Source organism: Lactuca saligna, chromosome 1, assembly GCF_052625555.1.
Source record: "Lactuca saligna cultivar CGN05327 chromosome 1, ASM5262555v1, whole genome shotgun sequence".
NCBI classification, from domain to species: Eukaryota; Viridiplantae; Streptophyta; class Magnoliopsida; order Asterales; family Asteraceae; genus Lactuca; species Lactuca saligna.
The window spans coordinates 29895657-29912629 of record NC_136417.1 but is presented as its reverse complement, the minus strand read 5'-3'; the positions used below and the strand labels follow the sequence as shown (position 1 = coordinate 29912629).

At 33.8% G+C, this 16973-nt stretch overlaps 2 protein-coding genes and 1 long non-coding RNA gene across 5 annotated transcripts; 2 read left to right on the top strand and 1 right to left on the bottom strand.

Annotated features, from left to right (window-relative positions):
* Positions 1 to 1843: 1843 nt before the first annotated feature.
* LOC145048981 (uncharacterized) lies at positions 1844 to 3175 on the top strand. Its single transcript, XR_013683121.1, has 3 exons — positions 1844 to 2020; positions 2367 to 2435; positions 3108 to 3175. It is a non-coding gene; the product is annotated as an uncharacterized LOC145048981 (long non-coding RNA).
* A 3803-nt stretch (positions 3176 to 6978) lies between these two features.
* Positions 6979 to 10177, top strand: LOC145030776 (nucleosome assembly protein 1;4-like). Its single transcript, XM_078979194.1, has 11 exons — positions 6979 to 7137; positions 7239 to 7282; positions 7369 to 7464; positions 8307 to 8399; positions 8568 to 8655; positions 8740 to 8801; positions 8892 to 9254; positions 9343 to 9386; positions 9483 to 9678; positions 9775 to 9789; positions 9872 to 10177. The coding sequence occupies exons 1-11, from the start codon at positions 7065 to 7067 to the stop codon at positions 9929 to 9931; spliced, it is 1134 nt and encodes a 377-aa protein (XP_078835320.1). The 5' UTR covers positions 6979 to 7064; the 3' UTR covers positions 9932 to 10177.
* Positions 10178 to 12687: 2510 nt separating this feature from the next.
* Positions 12688 to 13924, bottom strand: LOC145048966 (uncharacterized). 3 transcript variants are annotated; one of them, XM_078997634.1, is made up of 2 exons: positions 13674 to 13924; positions 12688 to 13073 (listed from the first exon to the last, which is right to left on the bottom strand). In XM_078997634.1, the coding sequence occupies exon 2, from the start codon at positions 13059 to 13061 to the stop codon at positions 12873 to 12875; it is 189 nt and encodes a 62-aa protein (XP_078853760.1). In that variant the 5' UTR covers positions 13062 to 13073; positions 13674 to 13924; the 3' UTR covers positions 12688 to 12872. The 3 variants fall into 3 exon arrangements, with proteins under 3 accessions (XP_078853760.1, XP_078853751.1, XP_078853769.1); XM_078997625.1 differs by having other exon boundaries at positions 13770 to 13912; XM_078997643.1 differs by lacking the exon at positions 13674 to 13924 and adding an exon at positions 13591 to 13666.
* Between the last annotated feature and the right edge of the window lie 3049 nt (positions 13925 to 16973).

Below are 16973 nucleotides of genomic sequence, written 5' to 3'. Positions count from 1 at the left end.
TAATGATTTAGGAAGGTAAGTAGCTCTTATTCGTGTTCATATATTAGCAACTTCTTCTTTTTTGTATATAATAAAACAACTAACTTGTTTTAACTGTTTAATTATACCAATATTACCGGCTAATATATGTTTTAACCGGTAACTCAAAGGGAAAATGACTACGGAGGGTAACTACCTCTTATCCGTGTTCACATATTGACAACTTCTTATTTCTTGCACATAAGAAAGAAACTAACTTGTTTTAACTGTGTAACATCCCAAAAATCATGACCAAAAATTTCGTTTTTAATTTAATGCTAAAACCATAATTGTCAAACCATTAATTTAATACTCCATCATCGGGCCTCACCCGACATCAGGTCCCGCCTGGCATCGAGCCCCGCTCGGTATACAGATTTGTCTCTCTTAGGCACCGCTTGTCTCCGGGCCCCGCCCGCTAAACACATACAATCATCTAACATGCTAACACATAAAGAAATACACTTTACTGTATCCATATCCTAAGAAACATACTCTGCTAATAATGAGATGCAGAATATCGGCTTTATCTAACATTTCATTCTAACACTTATTTTTATTCTTAATTAAATTAAGACACACAATTAAGCACATAACACATAATACTCAAATAATACACTTCTATTATTTCAAAACGGGTTACAAAGGTTAACCTAGACTATTATATCAACATTAATGACAAACCCATAAACACAGGCGTTACATGATATGTGGTAGTTTGGAGATACTCACTAAGCTTCGTGCTTACATTTTTCAGTTTTGGTTTCAGGTACTTCCGGTAGCAAATGGAATAACTCAGGATGATTGCAGTGCACACACCATTCATGCAGCCTGGGATGTTTTAGACTCTGTGTAACGCCCACATATCCGGGCTAGTCAATTTAAAGGCAATAGGGGTCAAAAACAACTTTTCGACAAAAAGATTATTTAGAATAAATAATCTTAACCAAGTTGTAGAATATGTCACAAGGTTTCCGTACATATAAAGAACGCCGAAATCTGAGTTATAACGAAGAAGTTATGACTCGTCGAAGTTTCGCGTCGGAACCGGCACGGCGCCGGGAAGCGTAACATAGTAAATTTATGATAGAGAGATATTTAGCCTTAGCGCTCTAAACGAAAGTCGTATAATATGTTAAACTAAGAACACCGATAAAAAGAACGCCCAAATCTGACTTCGTATGAAGAAGTTATGATTTTTCGAAGTTTCGGATTAGCGGTGTACAGCCCGAAATTCGAATTTTAGATCGATTGATTTTTAGCCGACACAACCTAAACAAGAATCGAAGATCTCGTTATTAGTAGCATAACGATAAAAAGACAGACGAAAATGGACATCGAATAAAGAAGTTATGAGATTTTAACGGACCAATCCTGTCCCGGCCTGTTAAAAATATAACTTTAAAAATAAAGTCAAAATTAGCCGACGGAGTCTAAACGAAAGTTGTAGAGTACGTCTCCACCTACGCGTGGATATAAAGAACGTCAAAAACGAAGTTCGTATGAACGAGTTACAAATTATAATAGCATATTTACGTATTAAAATAAAGTATAAATCATGTATACGTACACATATATATACATATGTATATATCATTAGAAAGGTATCGACGATGCGGTCATTATAAGACTAATGTTGAGTTCTTTCGACATTAGTTTAGTACAAATATCATTAAATCCATTTAAAATAGTATTATAGAGGGGTGTTTAGTTGTTTATATAACTAAAAGGTCATTAAGTAATTATGGAGGGTAGTTTTTGAAAATTCAATTAGTATAAATAAGAGCCTTGGGCTCTCATATTTCTTGCACCATTCTCTTGATTCAAGAGTCTTTCTCTCCTTATCCCCGAGCATTTCGGTCTCTCGTGATTCGACTTCTCTTTCTGTAGTTTTAGTATAGTAAGGTGAGCGCTGAAGCGCTGCACGAATCTTTCTTAGAAAGATTCAGCGACGAAGTTCTGCCCCTGCAGAGCCCGACTCCTAGCTAAAATCCCCTTGAAAGTAAGTTATGCTTACCCTATTTTAAATATAGTTTATATTTAAAATTAGTATTGTTATTATAAATTTATAATAAATATTTGAGCTATTATTATGACTTATATAAGTGTCATTATAATATCTTTTAACTACTCGCGGTACGGGGAATCTGGTTTAAAGGGCCGCACAGGGTTGTTGGATTTCAGAAGTGCTATACGCCAAAATGGTCCTGCCCTCCGGTGTTTTATGTCTGGGCCTATCTGTACATAGTAGTTGGAAAGTATTGTTTAAACGCTAATATAATAATAATAATAAGACTAATAATTAGTGACGGTAATATTAGACTAAAATCTAGTGGTGATAATATTAGGTTTCATCAAAGGAAATTATTTTAAAGTAACCGGAGCGCTGTCCAAGTACCGAGTCACCACCTTCTCAAGTGAGTGCATAGTTACTTTCATCTTACACATAGATATGAAGTATTTTATATAAACTACGTGCTATGTGTGCATATTATCTGTATACTTGCTGTCTATGTTGGATGAACGTTTTTATACATGTTTTAAATGATTTAAACCGTATACGTATTTTATATACACAAATATGTTGGGTATGATACGGGTAGATGAATGGTGAGAGATAAAAGATGATGTGAGTAAACATTAGCAACTATAGACTTAGTGCCTAACTAATAAACATCGGCAACTATGGACTTAGTGCCTATTGGACAAACACCGGTAGCTATGGATTTAGTACCTGTTAAGGAATCGGTAGCTATGGACTTAGTGCCTATTAGATAAACACTGGTAGCTATGGATTTAGTACCCGATGAATAGACTATAGCAGCTATGGAAATAGTGCTTTATGAACGAACATTGGCAGCTATGGATTTAGTGTCAGTCCTATAACCCTGGAGGTAAGGGACTTCGGAATAAACGAATGCAGGATAGATGACTCTTAGGTTAAATCCTTAAAGAGTAAAGAAGATAATGGGGATGGATAATTGGGTTGATTGTTTGATTGAACATAGTAATTATATTATTGTGGGTTGAAAACCCTATGTACTCACCAGGTTTCCCAACCTGACCCACTCAGTTTATGTATATCACAGGTGACGAAGTGAAGTGAGATTACACTGAGAGATTTAAAAGAGATGTAGATCACTAGTGTAAATTATTGTAAGTTCTGTTTATGCTTATGTTTCGGTATTAACGATGACATCTCAAACATTTTAAAATAAAATAAATACGTTTCTTCGAAAATGTTTTAATAACGTTTTTACCATGTTTTTCTGGGAACAAATTCCGCAACCTTTTTATAAAATGAAGTACTCTTATTTTTATAAAGCATAAACAAAATCGGTCTTTTCTGGCCGTGATTTTGGGGATGTCACACTCTGATATTTCGAGACATGATTTTTGACATAACATTTTGTATGATGATTTGAGATACATAACTTATGATTTGAGATACATAACTCGGGTGCTGCTGCTGCAACAACTACTTGTTCTATTACAAGTATTTGATTTCTGTTTTCACCAACATTTCCAACTCCACTCCTCGTTCTCACCATTTTGGATCTATACACTGAATAATGTAAAATTAGATCCTCATTCACGATCGATATTCAAATCATCTTTATTACTCCAAATGATTACATGCTAGTTCTAATACCGTAGTCATACGCTTAGAATCCTAAACACATAAGTTTTCCAGATTCGGTTGGCAACAAATCGTAGATCCGAACAAATAACATCATATATGATAACCATATAACATTTAGCACATAAAAGCATTTTAGACATTTTTTTCTAAAATAAACTAGTGCTCATGTCAAAAATATACAGACACACATCTCACAAACTTCACTTAGCACTATAAGTTTAAGTCTAGAAATCCTACAAATTTCTAGTTCGCTTAAACTAATACTTTGATACCAACTGTGACATCCCCAATTTTAAGGCTAGAAAAGACCGGTTTGTTTATGCTTCATTTTAAAATCAGAGTAATCTTTTTAAAGAAAACAATTGTGGAATTTGTTCCCAAAACAAAATATGATAAGAATCTATCAAAACTTTCCTTGAAGAAATGTGTTTTCATTAAATAACAAAATATCGGGATGTCATGTTCCGATACAGACCAAAAGTATAAACAGTACAATACAGACCTTACAAGAGATATTATAACTACTGGTCTATAATCCAAAATCTCTTGTCAAGTCATCCGACTTATACTCTTGTGCCATTACATGTAATACAAAGAAAACTTAGTGGGTTAGGCTTGGAAGCCTGACGAGCATATATGGTTTTCAACCAACAATAATATAATTATTATATTTAATCATCAAACAATCAACCCAAATATTAGGCTCATCTGCCAGGATTATGTCATTTAATTATTAAGCGCATCTGCTAGGATTATGTCATTCACTATTAAGCACATATGTTAGGATTATGTCATTTAACTATTAAGCGCATCTGCTAGGATTATGAAATTCACTATTAAGCGCATCTGCTAGGATTATGACATTCACAATTAAGTGCATCTGCTAGGATTATGACACTCTACATTAGGTGTATCCGCCAAGATTATCTGTAACATCTTTCATACCACATCACTTATCTACCAATGTTTTACCCGACATATTCGTAGATATAAAATACATATACAATTTAAAACCTGTATATAAAACATTCATTCAACATCCATCTCAAGTAAGCAAACAATGTATAAACACATAACACGTATTTCATAGCAATTATTTTATATCTATGTGTTAGAAGAAAGTAACTACACACTCACTCATATTATATATAAATATATATATATATATATATATATATATATATATATATATATATATATATATATATGTATTACATTCATCAATACTTGTATTAAAATCATGTATATGAAAGGGATTATACACTCACTTGATCAGAAGATGATCGGGTAGCACTACGGCTCCAAGAGTAGTATTTATTCGGTGAAACTGAGATATCTTCTCACACCGGGCTTCTCGCAAGCAGACTTTCGGCTCGAAAACACTTTTCTTCTCGGGATCTTCGGGCTTCGGGACTCGCTTCGGGTCTCGGGATGATACCGAGGTTTCAGGAGTACTTCAAGACAGCTAGAGAGGATATCGGAAGTGAGAGAGTGATGGAATTAGCAACCAAAACCCGACTGCCCTTCGATTCTATTTATAGGGCTGATTTTTTTTTCGATTTTCACGTCGTGAACAGTGTTTTCACGTCGTGGGCTTGAACGTCATTGCATGCGTCATCGTCCACTTGTTATGTCAGGCCCCATAAGGCGTCAGAAGTCAGTTCACATCGTGAACATTGTTTTCACGTCGTGGTCTCTGACAGTTTTGGGGTTTCGCACCCCGAAGTTCAGAAATCGTAACTTTTGCATACGAACTCAGTTTTCGACGTTATTTATACCGACGCACAGGTAAAAACAAAATATACAACTTTCATTTAGACTTCGTCGGCTAATTTTGACTTTATTTTTATTATATTTTTATTATATTATTTTTAGTATGCCGAGACAGAAAAACTCCGTAAGAAATTCATAACTCTTTCACAAGAACTCCGTTTTCGCTTGTCTTTTTATTGTTGCACTACTAATAACGAGATTTTTGATTTTCATTTAGATTGTTTCGACAAAAAATCACTCGATCTCAAATTCGAGTTTCTGGCTGCATACTACTAAGCTGAAACTTAAAAAAATCATAACTTCCTCATACGAAGTCAGATTTAGACATTCTTTTTATGCACGCTCTCGGTTTAACGAACTCTATGACTTTCGTTAAGATCCCTAAGGCTAGATATCGCTCTATCTTAAATCCATATTTTACGTCACTTAACGTCGTGCCGGTTCTGTCGCGAAACTTCGACAAATCATAACTTCTTCGTTATAATTCAGATTTCGGCATTCTTTATATATTCGGAAACCTTGTCACAATCACTACAACTTAGTTAAGATTATTCATTATAAATAATCTTCTATCAAAAAGTCGTCTTTGACACTTATTGTGTTTTAATTGATTAGCCCTAATCTACGGATGTTACACTTATGAAATATAAAACCCCTAATAAAAGAGTGAAAAAACATAATCAGAACTTAGACGATACAACTTAAAAATCTTCAAAACATGTAAAACTCCAATAGACGCTCAGCAAACGCACCAAACAAATACCCTAATTAGGAATTGGGTGTTACATATATTAACCGATTCACCAATATTAGCCTCCAAATACATCATTCATAGCAAAGAAGTAGACATGATATAAATGAGATTGAGAAGGAGCTCAAAAATCATGTCGACTCAAATTTCTAGAACTCATCCACCAAAAACTCGTGAAAAAAAAGTCAATGTTTTTATTATGATTGTCAAATCGCAATCCTGATCGTGGGATCCTAGGATCCTAGGTACGAAAAACAAGTCAGATTGTAAAATAATCATATTTGGGGTATGATCGTAAGATCGAGATCCGATCCAATCCGATCCTACCTTACACATTTTGTTGCCACTTTATGTTTTTTACCCTTTATCGATTTTGTAAACTCAAAAACAATCCTACCAAGGATCATGATCTCGACAACTTTGGTATCTTAATTACTAAAGATTAATATTGAGTTGTATCCTTTGATTCGAGATAGCGTTGCATGAAACAAGACACTTAAATCAACATATTTAGATAGTCGAGATTGATAAGACACATATTCCAAAAGTTATATCAATTTACTTTTTAAACACTCAAGGAAGAATTCGGATATTATATTTTCCAATTAGATATACTACAAAATATAAAGGATAAGTGAAAAAAAGAAAAACATTCGGTAATTCGCTTCAACACAAAGATGCCATGCTTCGTTCGGTAAAAGTAATCGGCCGAAACACCTCACGCTACAAATCACGCGCGTGAATTACATTCGCTTCTATTAGGTCGAAAAAAAGACCTATTTATCTCAGACATCAGCTTTCCCTCCCTTTATTTCCCTTCCACCTCCTTTCTCCTCTCTAGGGTTTTCTTCAGGGATTCCTAACGCACAATCGTCCGCCATGGGCAACAACAAGAAGGAAACGTTGGACATGTCCGATATCGGCGCCTCCCTACCGGCGGCGGCTGCTGCAGGTACGTTTATTTACTCATCCTGGAACCCTAAATCATGATTTTTGCGGACTTATTTGTATAAATTATAAACTTTTAAAATCGATATTTGGTCGCTCGTGCAGCTCTTAGTGCAGGAGATCGTGCTGGGCTTGTCAACGCTCTGAAGGTTGGTGATTATCGTTTAAATATATATACCGTTATATGATTTGTATTATATAATATACTGAATGTATGTATGCTTTTTGTTTACAGCATAAACTACAAAACCTATCGGGAGAGCACTCTGATGTTCTTGAGAATTTGACCCCGGTAGTCAGGAAGAGAGTTGAGGCTCTGCAAGGCATTCAGGTAAAAGATAATTAGTAAGTTATTGATTATTAATTAGATTTGTTTATACATATGTTGTAAGATCCACTATGATTAATTGGTGTCGGGTAATTAATGTTTGAAGTTCTTGTATCATTTTGTTATTCTGTATTTAGTTTGCTTGTGCTTATTTCGAAAGTTGTTTGATTTAAATCATCAAAAGTTATGGTCGCAGAGTTGTTGATTGTAGCATGTATGTGTTAGTCATATATTTAGAAGCACTTTAAACGGAATGGATATCCAGAGGAAAGGTGATCCTTATCTGGTTGTCTTGAAAGTTGAAAGGTCAACATAATGAAGACTTAAATCAACAAATTTGAATGATATTTCTTGCATTTTTTTAAAAAAAAATTCTAGACAATGTTTTGAAAGTGGTCAGCATTTAATTGGTTAAGCAGGATTGATTAAGCAGTACGGCTTAGTATATTGAATATAAGTTGGACTGATATAGTCTTTAATGTTAGTTACCTACCACCTGTTTTGATTATTATTATTATTATTGTAACTATCTACCTGTAAACTGACAAAATTTATTATAAGGCTTCAAGTCTTTATCATTTTTTTTGTTTATGTTAAATAAGATATTATTTTGTAGATGGTCAAATCTTAAATACTAACAGGGGTTATTTTGAACAGTAGATATTTTAATTTAGCATACATGGATTAAATTAAACGATTTCCTCAATTCCAGTTAATTGTATTGCACTTTGATTAGTCATTGTAATTCTTCTTATTTTACTGCATCATCTTCATTGTCTTGGGTTGTGGGATGTTTTTACTTCTCTTATACCACTATTAATACTTTATCTTTTTCTAATCCACAGGCTCAACATGATGAACTAGAGGCAAAGTTTTTCGAAGAGAGAGCAGCCCTAGAAGCAAAATACCAAAAACTATACGAACCATTATATTCAAAGGTGAAGAGACTTGAATACAACAACTTGCATATTCAATCATTTCATCATTATTTTTTCTTTTTTATGATATAGATTGGATATAGACTATGTAGCTTCTTTCTCTCTCTTTGAATTGGATTGAATAGATAGGTAATCAACATTAAAGGTTATTTCATATTGTAATTGCAGAGATATGATATAGTGAATGGTGTTGCTGAGGTTGATGGAGTGAAGGGTGAAGATTCAATGGACCAGACAGATGATAAAGCTAAAGAAGGTTTGATAGTTTATTTTATTGTTTTAATGTAGTTAGATTGTCATTTTGTTTCTCTAAAAATCTAGTTTTGAACAATATTTTCAGAGAAGGGTGTGCCTAATTTCTGGGTAACCGCAATGAAGACCCATGAAATTTTAGCAGAAGAGGTACAAACCCTTTAAAAACCTGAACTTTTGTACTAAAAGACATTTTTATTTATTGAGTCTACTGATACTGATCTTATTGTTTTCCACAAGATTTCTGAGAGAGATGAAGAAGCTCTCAAGTATCTAAAGGATATCAAGTGGTGTCGAATTGATGATCCTAAGGGTTTCAAGCTTGACTTCTATTTTGATACAAACCCGTTTTTTAAAAACTCTGTTTTGACAAAAATATACCATATGATTGATGATGATGAGCCTATATTAGAGAAAGCAATAGGGACAGACATTGAATGGTTGCCTGGAAAATGTTTGACTCAAAAGATCCTAAAAAAGAAACCTAAAAAGGGTTCCAAGAATGCTAAACCTATAACAAAGACTGAAAATTGTGAAAGCTTTTTCAACTTTTTTAGCCCCCCACAAGTGCCTGAAGATGAAGATGATATCGATGAAGAAGTGGTAAATACTAAGATTTCAATTTCACTTAAAGATTAAAATATTAAAGCTGTTAAGTTCTTGTTTTAATTGTTTTGAGTTTTCTTTGTAGGCTGAAGAACTTCAAAACCAAATGGAGCAAGACTATGACATTGGGTGAGTATTATTATTATTGTTGTTGGTTTGACTTGTGAAATTTAAAGTTGGAAGTTGACTTTTTAGATGTATTCTAATTGACTAATTGTTGTGCAGTTCAACTATACGAGACAAAATTATCCCGCATGCTGTCTCGTGGTATACGGGTGAGGCTGCACAAGATGATGAGTTTGAAGGTATTGATGATGAGGATGATGAAGATGAGGAAGAAGATGATGATGAAGAAGATGAAGAGGATGAGGAAGATGATGATGATGAGGATGAGGAAGAAGATACCAAGCCCAAAAAGAAGGTGACATTTTCTTAAACTTTATAAATAGTATCCTTTTATCTTTCAAGTTGTAGAACATGCACTAATTAATGCTTTTTGTTTGATGAAATCTTGCAGTCATCTGGACACAAGGTAAAGATAAAGTCATAAACGTGTTTTTATAGTGAAATTAGTTTTGTTTGATTTTATGGAGATTTGATTTTATGAACTGCAGAAGGGTGGAGCTGCTGGTGGTGCACAGGGTGAACAACCTCCAGAGTGCAAGCAACAGTAGATTTTGATTGATTTGATTCTATTTGGATTGGATTGGATTGGATTATTTTTGGCATTGTGTTGGGAGTTGTTTTTGTTGGTTTTAGTTTGGCATGTTAAATTATCTCAAGGTACATTTAAAAAAAAAAAAAACTAAAAAGTATATGTTTTAGGATTGCCGTTTTTTTGCAATTGTTGCTTGGCATCCTTTAGGATTGTAACATTTTTTGTGTTGGTGTCGAGCAAATGCTAGTGTGGTTTTTTTTTAGTGTTATGATGAGTTTATTTTCGTGTTGGATTTATGTTGTGGAACATGCTGCAATGCTAAGTTCATTGATTTCTTAGTCGTCTAGTGTGCTTGATTTTTTATTATAAATTTGATCCTTAATTATTATCATAAAGTTATCTTCATATGTTTTTTGGGTTGATCGCAAAAATGGCCACATTGTTATAGAGAATTTTAGTTTGACCAAACTTTTTGTTGTCTTCTGAAATGACTAATCATTTTTGAAATGAGGTTATTTCGGATTTTTTGATTGTAGATTGCTCTTATATGCATCAAAGACGTGTAAAAAATTCTCTCAGTGGTATGATCTTCATTGTTAAGTAGTTGGCAACGTATTCCCCTGAAAAAAACTATTAAGAAGTTTTAGGTTCATGATCATCATCAAGATTAGTAGGACCTGTAGTTGTCCTTATCGGAATGGTTGTGCTAAAAAATGATTCGTATTGAAGTCCACCTTCATAATTTTCCTACGACATCAACAAACTTTTATAATCATTGCATCCTTGTATACATGTTCATCATAAGCAGCATGCCTACCTTTCTTTCCACAAAAAAGTATACTCATTTCCTCCTCTTTCTGGTGTTCTGTACTCTGCCAAGTCTTCAAAGAGAAACTAACATAATTAACAACAAATGTCATTGCTTTCAAAGAGAAACTAATAACAACACTTACGAAATATTTAACATCACTATCACCAATTATATGCATAACACTGTAAGTGTATATCCGAGGTGCTTTGAAACTTGTTAAACCATAACCTATATAATAAAAACTTGGAAATGTAAAACCATTTTTGTCCATCTTGTCGTATTATAGTAATGCTGTCAAGTTTGTGTCAAAGAAAACCAACTAACATATCACCAATCTAACCAAGAAAGTTGGTAGCAGTATGTTTGGGCCATTTACTATACTGATCGAAAAGTCAATGATAAGATAATGGTGCAAAAAATATTAAACATTTTTATAATGTTATCATCTTGGCATGCTGGATAAGCCAAATGAAAAGGAATAGAACTATCAGGACGATGAGGGGGATGCGTAAAAGCTTTCTGAACAACATATCGATATGTGAAATCTTTTACTATTAGATACAAAGCTTTCTGAAAAATATGGATGAGTATCCCCATCCATTATATGACTTATTTTAATGAGAAAACACTGATTCTCATTTGCAAACGAGTCCAAACCTTCCTATATAGAATTGGAGTAATGATGATTTGGTCACTATATTTTCATATTGCTAAAGTTTATTATATTAATTTAGATTTTAAAATTTAATCTTCACATCATTTTACAAGTATTGGTTCCAATTAAGTATAACAATAATCATTGTAATGGCTTTATGGACGTGAAACATGTACTTCAACTACAACTGTGACAAATTGATTTTAAAAGGCCATAATTACAAACTTTTGGAAAATTCAGTACATTTCAATGACTTGTTAAAGTTGATAGAATCGTAGCCAAATATTAGATAGGGACTAGACCTGACAATGGGGCATGTTTTGAAGCGAATCAACATTGATCCAAACCCTTTTAACAAATTTCAAAACCCGATCCATAACCCGCAGAGTTTTGAATAATCCAACCCATATCTTATCCACCGAATCATCAGATATCCAAACTCGTCTCGTAACCCTTTGGTTTTTTGAATAATCAAACATATTTTACTTAAATCATAAAATCACATTTGTTAAATAAAACAAATGTTGATTTAGAAAACACATTATGTACTTAAAGACTTTCGATTGGAATTAAAATCATTACTGTAGTTACTTCCAATTGGTTTTTGACCATCAACTACATTGATAAAAAATAACAATTACAAACTTTCTTCCAATTGATAAATGAATTTATTGATTTATAAATGAAACTGGTGATTACATGATGAAATATAAATGAAATAACATCATGATTCTTAGGAGAAGACTGGAAGTCTAGAAGTTGAATCCTTGAGTCATATGTATAAATAGTTTAGCTTTTGGCCTTTTCTTTTGGACTTTCGATTGTAATTTAAAGTAAAATTTAGACAGTATAAAATATAAATGTATAATTCTAAAATTTATATAAGGCGGGTTATAAATGGAACGGATCAGTGATGATCCATACCCGGCCATTTTAATAAAATAGTTAGCAGGTACGGGTCGTTAACGGGTAAACGGATCAAAAACTATGCTCCAAACCCGTATGATTATTAAGGGTTTGGATCGGATCAGGGTCAAAACCCGCTCCATTGCCAGGCCTAATAGGGACCCACCGATGTTGATTTGAATATTCAATTTGCTAAGGTGTACCCCCAACAAGTTAACGACACAGGCCATAAAGTTTTTGTTTGTATGTGGATAGAAGCTTTAAGTGGGGGTAAAAAGGTAATAACATCAAAAAGAACAAAGATCAAGATAAACACCTATCATTTCTTCCATGAATATGGTTTCTTTCACCAAGACAAAAAAGAAACATCATCTTACCCCAATTTGTTTAACCATGACAGTTTAAAAACAAAACTTCATGCATCTTTATAGTTTATACCAAAGTAAAACTAACATTCTACAAATTTTAGTTCCCAATTCACCCGAGAACTATAATCATTTTAGAATTGTATGGTGGAAAGACACCTTGACTAGATTATTCAAAAATCCATCCTACTAACCTAATTGTACAAAAACAAAACTTCATTCATTTGGATGATTGGTTAGCATCTTGCTTTGATCCTGTCATGGTGGCACCAGCAGCAGCTGTGACTGCAACCGCAGCTGCACCAAGCTTTACACCACCAGCAGCTTTTGCAGCTCCTGCTATCTTAGCAACTGCAGCTATACATCCAACTAGTATAGCCCTTAAGGCAACTGTAGGTTTTACATCCATATCTTCTTCCCCCTGCAATATACAGTTTACTAATGACATAAGTGTTTGACATGCATTGATTGATGTCAATAGTACAAAAACTCATTATGATTATGATTTTCGCATTGTTTATGTTTAAAATTTAAAGAATACGAGAATCATTTATGGAGTTTCTATAAGAAAAAAAGTGATTATAAGTATCTAGATGAATGTAAAATTACCTAATTATCCATCCATGGATATAGTAATATGATCTAAACCTAGCAAATCTGTTTCTTCTTGAAACATATAAATGGAACCCTAAAGAGTAATATGTAAATTGCAATAAGGCATTTCCATTACTTTTTTTTTTTTTTTTTTTTTACCTAATGCAATTACTCATGAATCATGAAACAAGAGGAAGGGAGTTAAGGAACCCTAAAAGTAATAGGAGCTGCATACAAATCTATCTTCATCAAAATAGTATTCATTTTTAAGGATAACGAAACGAATTGCGAAATCAAAGACAACTAGGTTGAATCAATCACATAGATATATATTAAACACATACAAATCCAACTTGCGATTCCTAAGAAATCTTGAATAGAAGAACAATCGATTGAAAGAAAAAAAAATGAGCTAAGAAATTCAAACCTAGATAAAGACCTCAAAAGGATTCAAACAATGTTGAGATTGCGTTGACCAGATAAAAAAACAGACGATCGAGATTTATAGGGAGAAGAAACAAACCCAAAATTTTCTCGCAAAGAAACTGTAAATTTTGCGGTCGCCCTGCAACTACGTCTGTTTGGCGTTTGCTGTGTTTGGTAGGAGTCTAGCGACAGGTAAATTTGGGGGAAATACCCGAATATATCCTTAGTATAAACTACTAAAACATTGAATTTATGATAAACATATCAACAGTGTTTTCAAGAAATTTTGATGTTTCGTTTTTAAAGGGATAATGAATTAAAAAGATAAAGAAGTTTCAAAAATGTACAAAAAATACAATTATTTTATTTTTAGTATTCAAAATACCATTAAAATATATTTTTTATACACAAAATACCAATGAAGTACACATGTGTTCAAATAATACCTTGTGGGTAACCTACAATAGCCGGTAAAATGGTATTTTGTGTATAAAAAAAAATAATGGTCTTTTTTTGTACATTTTTGAAACTTCGTTACATTTTTAAGTCATTTTTCCTTCTTTGAATGTAATGAAAATTTAGCTACTTTTTATAAAGAACCATCCACTTCACTTCGGCCACTACTGTTGTTCATCGCCCCCCTCCACCACCATGGCAAAACCCTTTTTCTTATTCTTCCTCCTAATCATCTACATACTTTCATCAACGTCGGAATCTCACCGGCCACCTTCGTTTCTCGACAAATCCCCACAGCTTCTCAAAACCCAAAAATTCTTGTTCAGCCAAAGTACACTTACGAGACACCATACTTTGATCAGACTCTTGATCATTTCAGTTTTAATGATCTTCCCAAGTTCCAACAACATTATCTCATCAACTCCGATCACTGGGTGGGCCCAGGCCCTAGTCGTTTGGACCCAATCTTCCTTTATTGCGGCAATGAAGGCGACATCGAATGGTTCGCTGCCAACACCGACTTCGGTTGGGAACTCGCCCCTCGTTTTGGTGCCATGGTCATCTTCCCCGAAGTAAAAGCCTTAATCACTCTACTCTACATTAATTTGTTCACTTGCAGACCTTTAATAATACAATTTTATCAAAAACTGCGTGATTTGATCTAGCATCGATATTATGGTGAATCGATGCCATATGGAAGCCAGAAAGAGGCATACAAGAATGCTTCTACTTTAGCCTATCTAACAGCCGAACAAACACTTGCTGATTACGCTCTTCTCATCACCGATTTGAAGAAAAATTTATCAGCCGAAGCATCACCTGTAATCTTGTTTGGTTGATCATACGGTGGAAGTAAGATCTTTTCCAACAATTTCAACAAAAATTAAACAAGCACTTGCTGATTACGTTCATCTCATCCCATTTACCTGAAGTACCTGGTTACCACAATGTTTTAGTTGAACACATGTGTATTTTGTTGGTATTCTGTATACAAATAGTAACATTAATGGTATTTTTTGAACATTTGAAAACCGGATAACCTACAATAGCCGGTAAAATGGTATTTTGTGTACAAAAAAAACAACAATGGTCTTTTTTGTACACTTTTGAAACTTCGTTACCTTTTTAAGTCATTATCCCGTTTTTAAATTAAAAAAATCTCACACATGATCCTATGCTATCATAATTTTTGATATTTGGTCTTTATTTCTCACTCCTCGGTCAATTTTTTGTCCGTTAAATGTATTTCCGTTATTTCACCACCCTAGAGACCATTTATGATGTTTTGTCTTATTAAAAATAAAATTTAATATGCAAGAGGTCTCTCTCTCTATGGATTTTCCCAGTTCAACCAGATGCTCTATTAGGTGCTTCATTGTCTGATTAACATCATTGATGTTCCTGGAAACAAAGATGAACCTCCATTGAACAAACCAATCTTCTGAAATTATACGGTTTATAGAGGGGTGGTCGGAGAAGACGATCGGATCAATGCAATATCCATTTTCAGGTCTGGAAGACGATGTTCCTGTTCCGGAGAAAAAATATACTGATCAAAAGTGTGTTGGATAAGGTGTCTAAGTCCATAACTTATTTGGTATATACTTGACCCGACCGGCATGGTCCATTTGGGTTGCATCTCATCCAAACTATTATGGATAATTTTATGAGAGTTATACACATATGTTTATTAATATATTATGAGTTATAATATATTAATATGAAGTTACGTTATTTAATTAGTTTTAGTCTTAAATTAATTATGAATTAATTTAGAGATTAAAAGGAAGACTAATTAAATTATGGACTATTTGTTTTATATAGTGTGGGCTAATACTCATTTGTTAATGGGCTAGGCTTATGTGGAAGTCCATGGATGATCCATGGAGCTTTTAACCCATGGATCCTTGGAAAAGGAAAAGACATGGGTTATTAGGGTTTCACCCTGACATGGGTTATTAGGGTTTCACCCTAACCATGCACACTATATAAGCATGCTTATGGAGCATGAAATGGAGCCTAAGAAAAAAACTAGTGAACTAGTGTGTGTGTGCATATGTGTGGCCGATTTTATACAAGGTGTATACTCTCTCAAAGTTTTCCAAGAGTTTGTGGTGTTTGTGATTCCATTTGAGGCATTCACACTATTGGTGCTTGGCCCTCAAACTCCTTAGAACCAAACTCACCAAAAGGTATGTAATCTCTTTTAACTCTTTTATGTTGAAATGTTCCCCATGCCATGTTAGATAGGTTATAAACCTTGGAAAATTATTATTTTTCATGTATTTAAACAAACATAGATCCAAGGTTTATTAGGGTTGCATGCACACTTAGGAAGTGTTAGATTGCTCAAAACCCAACAGTGGTATCAGAGCCTAGGCTTGCTTGTTTGATACTTGATGCAAAATAGTGAAAAAAGTCGAAATCGTTGCTGTCTGCATGGTGGACTCGCCGAGTCCATTGGGGGGACTCGACGAGTCGAAGGCAAACTTCAACCTACTCGACGAGTCAGTTCATGCACTCGACGAGTAGGATCGAAAGAGTGCAGATTCTCGACTTTTGCTGCTGGAAATGGACTAGAAACATTACCCTAAAGTGTTTTGGTGTTATAAAACTTATTTTAGTTGGTGTAATGGTTGTTCTAATCCATTTACAATAGCATATATCAAAATTCCATGATTTTATGTGTTCATATAATTCTTGAATTTTTGATGATCATGTTCATGTTCTTATGAATTTAGAAAATGATAGGAATTATTTGCTGAATTGTTTAGGATTAATTCTTTATCATTTATGTGTTTTAATGGAGTCCATAATTTGTCCTCAAGTTATGGATTACCAAAGG